This window comes from Fukomys damarensis, unplaced genomic scaffold (assembly GCF_012274545.1).
Source record: "Fukomys damarensis isolate Sample0158 unplaced genomic scaffold, DMR_v1.0_HiC HiC_scaffold_39, whole genome shotgun sequence".
Lineage (NCBI taxonomy): Eukaryota > Metazoa > Chordata > Mammalia > Rodentia > Bathyergidae > Fukomys > Fukomys damarensis.
In genome coordinates, this window is record NW_022900951.1 from 47625553 (window position 1) to 47634037 (window position 8485).

An 8485-nucleotide genomic window follows, 5' to 3' on the forward strand; every position below is an offset into this window, starting at 1 on the left:
TCTCAGGTGTTCTTTGTCGTGGAAGTATTTTATTTCCCCATCTATTTTGAAAGAGAGTTTTGCAGGATACAAAAGTCTAGGTTGGAGATTCTTTTCTTTTAGGACTTGGAATACCTCACTCCAGGCTCTCCTTGACCTAAGGGTTTGTGTTGAAAAGTCCTCTTTGCAGCCATTTCACATGCATTTCTAGATTTTGCTTCTTAACCCCCTTGGCTTGGTAAGGTATTTAAGTCACAAAAAGGTACTATTTTCCAAAATTCACCTAGTCAGTTGTGAGCAGAGGGGGCCTGGGAACCGGCTCTCCTATCCTGTTGTCTGAAATTCCTAAAAGTATGGACTGCTTACATTCAAATCCTAAGCTTTGAGGATGGGGATTTAGCTCAGTGGATCTGCTGCCTGCCTTGCAAGTGCAAGGTCCCAAGTTCAATCCCTGGTACCAAAAAGGAAAGAAAAGAAACAAATCCTAAGCTTTGTTCTATATGATCTTTATAATGCTGAACAAGTTTCTTTACTTCTTTCTCCCTGTCACAATCATGTCATCTGGAAAGTGGATACAGTAGCACCTATTTGACAGGGTGATTATGAAGATTTTAATACCCGATATTCAAAGCTGAAGAAGGAAACGTTTATTTTTCACAGTTTGTAGAGGTTTCGGTCTATAGTTGGCTGACTCTAAGGCAGGGTGGCACAGCAGAGGGGCGTTGGAAATGAGAAACAGCTCATGGCAAAGCAGGGAACCCAGAAGGCAAGCAACCACAACCGCCCTCTTTCTGTCCCTTATATTTCATCCAGGCTACCTGTCCTTGGGGTGGGTGGGGCACCTTTAATCCCAACGTCATACACCCCAAATCCTGCCACCTCTGATAAGCTCCACCTATGACCACATGAGGCCTTGAGGGGCTCCGGGGGAGCATCTAGATACAAGCCATAACGAGGGGCAAGGGCTGTAGCCCAGTGGTAGAGCTTGTGCATAGCATGCATAAGGACCTGGGTTTGATCCTCAGCACCAAAAAAAAAGAAAAAAAAAAAGTAAAAAAACACATAGAACAACAGTGCCTGACAGTAAATAAATGCTTAGTAAATGTTAGCTGTTACTAAGATCATTATCTGATGAGATATATAGAGGAGGTGAGAATGTTTCATCCCTTCAGATACTATGTTCTACAGTGTTTGCGTATAGCTTCTGCTTTTTTTTACATCCTGCCCATGCAGAGTACCTAGTGCTCTCCGGGTCTGTTTATGGATACTCTGGGGTAGTTAAGAAAGTCCTAGCTGGTCTGGCTTCTAGTATCTCTCTTTCTCTTGAGGGTCACTGTTTTTCTTCTCTGGATCTTCTAGTGTCCTTGGATTACAAATGAGGACTTATCTGCTTCCTAGTTTATTCCCCAGGTGATGTCAGAGATGTCAGCCTTCTTTCTGAACTTTAGTTTCTGCTTATGTCAAGTGGGCAGTTGAGTGGGATTGGAGCTCCTGTTCTTAGACTGATGCTTGCTTGACCTTGACCATAACTGAGAGTGTATTTTGAGAAATTGAGAAGCAGGTTGGGGAACAGGTTAATGGTGAAGGATTTCTGTAGGAGTTGGTCTTAATGCTGGATCTGGAAGGGAAAGTAGGGATTTGGAGGCTCAGAAAAGGGGATGGGGACAAAGTTATAGAACTTGGTGTGAAGATAGTGTGGTGCGAGGCATTGGGCACATCTGAGGGCTGCAGTAGAGGCCAGCTCTATGCAAGGGGCCAGAGGAAAGAAAAGTCCTGATCCTAGGGAGGGAATCCTAGTGGTTGCCATTTACAGAGCAGTGTCAGAGTCAGGCCAGAGCATTATAGGTGTCCTCTGCCATATCTTACAGCAGCCACGTGTAAATACAGCTTGTGGAATTCTCATTTCTCAGATGAGCAAGCTGAGGCTTCAAGATCATTTACTAGCATACAAGTGTCCAGTTAAAAACCTTATGCTTTTAATCTTCTGCTAGTTTCTCAGCAGAAAGAAAAAGCCACCTTCCTGCTTTCTCTCCCTGGGCAGCACATGTCCTGTCTGCTGGGGCCTGACCAGGGAGGTGGCAGCAGGGAGGAACCAGAGCCCTGACAGTGGTTTTGGTTGTATTAAAGGCTTGGCCACAGGAGAGTCTCGTGAGCTGTTGGGTGACATAGACCCGCTTGAAATGGAGATCAAGAGGCTGCATTCTCCAGTGATGAAAGTAGCAGATGCCATTGAAAATAAAACCAACATATATCAGGTACCTACCTATCCACATTCTTCATGGTAACCCTGTCTTCTACCCAGGATTCTGACAAGTGGTCAGTCTGCCAAGCTGTCAATATGCAGTGAAGTGTATGTGAGTGGTTCACACTCTGTGTGCTCCTGGATACCTGGGCTGGTGTGTCCTTTTCCAAACAAGGACAGGTCCAAGGAGGAGTATGATCTCTTAAGCAAGTTTCTTAATTCCTTATTCCAGCAGTTGTTCAAGTTGCAAACTACTCTTTCCTTGACTGTTGTCTAAGATTCCATATACTGTACCAGTGATGGCGAACCGTTTAGAGACAAGTGTCCAAATTGCAACCCCAAACCCACTTTTTTATTTATTTTTGGTACTGGGGATTGAACTCAGGACCTTGTGCTTGCAAGGCAGGTGGCATCATCACTGAGCTAAATTCCCCCCCCCCCCATTTATTGTAAAGTACCAGCACTGCAGTTAAACCTGAATACTGAGGTTTTAGTTTAGAAAAAAACGACCCATGCATTAACATCTTATGTCATAGATTCGCCACCACTGCCATGTACTGTCTGTCTGTCACTAAGTCTCATGACATCTTCCTCCTAAATCTCCTGAGAAGCTCTCAATTTCTTTTTATCTCTATCATGCCCATAACCCTAGAATAAACTAATCCTCAGTTTACTTGGACACATGTCCCATGGTTTTAGCCCCCCTCCTTTTTTTTTGGTACCAGGGATCGAACTCCCTTACACTTGCGAGGCAGGTGGCGGAACCACTGAGCCAAATCCCCGGCCCAAGGCCCATTCTGATCATGTTACCTCCCCTGCTGAGAATCCTTTCATGGTTCCCCACAACCTATAGGATGAAGTCTGTATACCTGAAGCCTATTATGTAAGATCTGAATGGCATGATAGGGCTCTAGGTTTTTTTCCCGCCTCTTCTGCTAGTTCCCCCCATTTCTGCCCTTCACAAGTTCACATTTTAGTAGATCTCAGACAGACATCTGCACTGTGATAGAGACATGGGATATTGGTGGGTGGTGGTGTGAACACAGAAGTTAGGATAGCATGGATTTGAGAGCCCTAACCTATATCACTTGTGGATCAGGGATGCCTTGCTTAAGCTTCATCTTAAAGGCTGAGTTCTCTGGGCATGGGCTCAGCCTGTGCACATGATGAGGCCTGAGTGAGTGAGTGTGATGTTAATGGGGAATTTGCTAGTGGTGTGAGATTGGGAGGCGGAGGAAGATGAATGTGAAATCCGATCACAGAAGGTCTGGAGTTTGACTTTAAACCATAAGTAGGAAAACACTGAAAGTCAGGGGTTTTTTTTTTTTTTGAGTCAGGATTTTTTTCCATTTTGTTGATTAATTTTTTTTCTTTTTTTCTAGGTAATATGTATGTATACATGGTTTAAAATTTAAAAGATTCTAAAGGGTATGCAGTGAAAAGTAAGTCTTTCTTCTACTTCTGTCTCCCATCTACCCTGTCCCTTCCTTCGAGGCAGTCACTATCAGCAGACTTTTACATTTCCTTTCAGAGATAGCCAGCATTTACATATACACATATATACATTCAAATAGCTGCAGCTAACTATTTTAATTCAAATAGTAGCATGCTGTTCATAATGTTCTCACTTGTTTGTTTCACTTACAGATCAATCTTGGAGATCATTTCACCTGATTACTTCAAGTTGTCTTTTAATTTTTCATGACTACATAATATGTAGAAGAGGTTTTGAACTCAGCACCTTTACACCGAGCTGCATCCCTCACTCTGTCTGTCTGTCTTTCTCTACCTATTTTTTTTGTGGGGGTGGCTACTGGGAATTGAACTCAGGGCCTTATGCTTGCCAGGCAGGTACTGCACTGCTGAGCTATATCCCTGGCCCTTTTATCTGTCTGTTTTCATACAGGATCTTGCTATGTCACGAAATTGCCCAGACTGGGCTGAAACTTGAGATCCTTTTGCCTTTGCCTCCCAGAGTGCTGGGACGTTGCCCATATTTGAAGGATGTCTTAATGGTCAGGTTTATATATTAGAACTGACACTCAGAAAGAAAGCGGCCAGGGTGGGTGCAGGAAACTACAACCTCTACAGCCTCAAGAAAAGATGAGGTCTGAACCGGACAGTGGCAGGTCCTCACATAGTTTTAGAGGTTTCCATATTACTTAAAGCAAAAATCAGTATGAAGTTGTGTGTTTAAGGCAACCTCCCTTAATGATATTTTTCACTCAGCTCATAAGATCCGGGACATGTAACTTTTCCTCAGAACCTTGCAAAGTATTTCCCTTTTCTGTACTACAAGATTCAGACTCAGTTCAGGGTTCCCAGAAGAGCTACCTCATTACCCAACTGCAGGAGATGCCTTTTTAGTTGTACGATTTTGTGAATGGTGCCCCTGCTCCCAATCTCAGAATGATATCATATGTAGCTTTGCTCAAACCTGCCCCATCAGGTTTTGCCCCCCCTACAGTGTAGTATGTGGTCACATGCAATGGTTCAGGAGCCAGACTTACTAGGTTCTTACTACTTCACTGTTTACTAGTTAGTGACTTTAGGGATCTTGTTAGCCAGCTGTGTTAACAAAGTTTAGAGTAACCAATATGCACAAAGGAGTTAATACAGTCACATAATGTTTAACAACAAGTTTATCTTCTGAGAGGTGTATCATTAGGCAGTTTCATTATTGTGTAAATAACCTAGAGTATGCTTAAACAAACTCAGTTGGCTATGATAGTGTAATCTCGTGGTACTACCATTGTTATGTGACCCACCGTTCTCTGACCATCTTTATGTGGCACATTACTACATATGTGCCTATTCATTATGTTTGTGTTTATATATGTATGCATACATATACTCAAATATATGTATATGTTTAGAATGGTGCCTGCACACTGTAAGTTTTCTGTTACTGGCTTTTACTGCTCACATACACTCTTCACTCCTGCCAAACATACACCCTTTTTGATGCCCAACAGTGCTTCGTCCTTTTCCAGTGTTCAGTCAGGAATGACCCTTAGTGTTATGTTGACCCCCACCATTGCACCCAGCCTCTTAGTCACTCATCCTTTGTGTCCCTGTTGAGCAGATACCATATTCTAACTTGTGAGATAGATTGTTGTATTTCTTTCTTAGTGGTTTTTTTTTTTTTTTTTTTTTTTTTTTTTTTGGGTTTGTTTTGTTGGTGTTTTTTTTTTTTTTTTTTTTTTTTTTGTACTGGGGTTTGAATTCGGGTCCTTGTGCTTGCGAGGCAGGCAGTGGAACCACTGAGCTAAATCCCCGGCCCCTTTTTTTTTTAGTTTTTATATTTTGGTTTTTTGATACAGGATCTTGCTCTGTATTATAGGCTGGCCTTGAACTCACTGTGTAGCCTATGATGGTCTCAAACTCAAGGCCATCCTCCTGTCTCAGCCTCTCCACTGCTGGGATTACAAGTATATTATCACTATACTTAGCTCTTTGTCCTCTTTAGTCTGGTTGCTTCTTGGAGGCGGAACTGAATCTGATTCATTTCTGTGTCTTCTCTCATTGTCTCACACAGCTGGGCACAAAATGGGTGTCATGTTTAATTGAGTTAGACCTCGAGGGATCGCTTAAGTAAAGAATAATTATAATACCAGTTGTGATTGAGTAATCCTACTTTGTAAATTAAATTTTTTGTAAAAGCTATGCAGACTACCAATTATCTACCTCCATTTGACAGATGAGCAAACTGAGGCTGAGAGGCTAAGTACCTCTAAGTAAGTATGTGGCAGAGCCAAAACTGGATCCTAGTTCTGCATGGCTTCAGGTTCCTTCTTACCCAATCCTGTCTTGCCTCCTCTGCAGAAGTCTTTGGAGGTCCTCTGGAAGTCAAGACCTCACTGTTATCCTCTTTTTCTCTTCCCAGAGTGGAGACCTCACTAGGTATTGCACCAATCCAAACCATTATCAGGTGGGGTTGGCTAAACGCAATGTGGACCACCGCCTCTCCAAGAATAGCATGGTAGAGGTCAGCTCAGTGGACCGCCGCCCATTTCTGCAGAGGATTATGGAGACAGATGCCCTGCAACAGGGCCAGGTTCTGGCATCCGCCCTGAAGAATAAGAAGAAGATGCAGAAGCGTACAGGTGGGGATACCTCACTACCTCTGTGCTCTGAGAAGGGCCCACCAGGGTTAGGGGTACCAATTTAACATCTATGTGTAATTCCAGGCTAGGGTTGGGGGGAGGAAATGGATTAGGAGGCTTAGCTGCTAGCACAGTGGTTTTCAAATTCTAGCTTACTTTAGAGTCACCTGAAGGGTTGTTAAAGCACAGATTTCTGGGCCTTACCTAGAGTTTCTAATTGAGTAGGTCAGTTGTAGGGCCTGAGCTGATGTTCTTCTGAGAAACATACTTAGAGATCCACTGTGTAGTCTGTGTATCATATAGACATGTTTATCAGGTGCTTTTTGTTTTGTTTTGTTTTTGTTTTTTGAGACAGTGTCTCACTATGTAGTTGAGACTGACCTGGAACTCACTATGTAGCCCAGGCTGGTCTCGAACTCACAGTGATCCTCCTGCCTCAGCCTCCCGAGTACTGGAATTACAGGGGTGCGCCACCACGCCTGGCAGGTGCTTTTTTTTTTTTTTTTAAATGGTGGTAGGGATTGAACACTGAAGCTATATTCTCAGCCCTTTTTTAAATTTTGAGACAGAGTCTTGCCAAGTTTTCCATGCTGGGATTGAACTTCTGATTCTCCTGCCTCAGCCTTCCAGAGTGCTGGGCTTATAGGCATGTGCTACTACTATACCTAGCTTTTTACTTTTATCAGTAGGCAGTAACTTCAGTATGCTAAAGGATACACAGTAAAATGTCTCTCTCATCTACTTGTCATCCAGGCCCCCTTCCATAGAAAGCCTGTTAGTTTCTTCTTTCTCTTTTCTGAGAGATATACACAAGCAAATATCTATATAGTAGGATCGCTTGACCCTGTCAATCCTAAACTATTCCATATTTCACAATTAGTCACTCTTGGATTGGCTCCAAACTGAGTCCTGGGAATCCAGAGATAAATTGTTCTTGAACTCCTACTCCTATTAGGGAGTGGGGAGAAGACAAAACAGATATTGATAGCATAGAGCAATTACTCTGAAGACACAGCAAGCACCGAGAAGAGACCTAACCCAGCCTGGGATGGTGGGTAGACAGGTGATCAAAGAAGGCTTCCTGGAGGAAGTATAAACTGAGGGAATCCAGAGGAACACCCAGGTGGTACAATGTTGAACATTTTTATTCAGAGCTACTACTGCTGTGCTGGCCCTTCACTGTGAAAGCTTTGTTTTGAGGGTAATGGCGGAATGCTATATTCAATACAATAGGAGAGATTTATTGTTTCGGTATTTGGAAGGGATGAAAATACTTGGAGCCACATGAGTCTGAAACCTGGGATAGAACCTATGTTGGGATGATCACAGATAGACAACCCATGGGGTTGAGCAGTGGCTTTGAACATCCACCAACTGTTCTGTTTAGTATTTGGAGGGTAAGTGAGCCAGTATGGGAACTTGGTACAGAGCTTGGTGTTCTAGCTATAGACCACCTCTGGCAGGCCTTTTGTTGGCGATCCAGTTACCTAAAGATTGTATTTTTCCATCTGCAGATAAAATTGCCAGCAAGCTCTCTGATTCCATGATGTCTATCCTTGACCTTTCTGGCAGTGATGATAACAGTGCTGGTGATTTATGCACTGATCTCACCCCTTTACCCTGCCCCAAGCCCTGGCTCCTGTGAGATGAGAGAATACAGATGGAGTTTGGTTCTCTCTGAAGTACCTGCATAATAAAAGAATCTCTTCCATACCACGTGTCCTCTCCCTTCACTGTTTCTTCTATTCTCTCCAGAAAAGAAAAAAAAAAAAAGAAAACAAAACCAAGGGCTGGAGCCACTAAGCCCAATACTCTTTATTTAGTTCTTGCTGTGTTTTATGAGAGACATAATATACCAATAGAGCCCAGGTGCTAACATTTATCTCCTACCCTCAATTCTGCTGTTCTGCCATGTAGATTGGGCTGATCTGAGGGCTGATTTCGCACTAAACCCTCTTGGACAACTGAATGTAGAACTAGATGATAGACTGCTGATAGACCTAGTGGTCCCTAGGAGTGTGGTTTCTTTACCATTTTATGAGATTTCAGTGTCAAGGCACTCCTGCAGTGGATTCCTGGTCATGTGTCTTTCAAGTCCACAGGTCCTCACCTGTGTGGTAGAGGGGTATTGAGGGAACAGTGGTGAGATTTCTGATAT

The 8485-nt window shown here is 43.1% G+C and overlaps 1 protein-coding gene across 7 annotated transcripts in view; it reads left to right on the forward strand.

The window, feature by feature from the left end:
• Gnl3l (G protein nucleolar 3 like) overlaps positions 1-8040 on the forward strand; it is a 44784-nt gene extending 36744 nt beyond the window's left edge. For 6 of the 7 annotated variants that reach the window (XM_010610732.3, XM_010610731.3, XM_010610730.3 and 3 more), the window contains 3 exons: positions 2107-2234; positions 6108-6327; positions 7842-8040. In XM_010610732.3, the coding sequence (XP_010609034.1) occupies positions 2107-2234; positions 6108-6327; positions 7842-7972 (479 nt within the window). In that variant the 3' untranslated portion in view covers positions 7973-8040. Of the gene's footprint in view, positions 1-2106; positions 2235-3603; positions 4046-6107; positions 6328-7841 lie in introns of those variants that run through there. The other variant, XM_010610735.3, reaches the window with a different exon arrangement.
• The last annotated feature ends 445 nt before the right edge of the window (positions 8041-8485 follow it).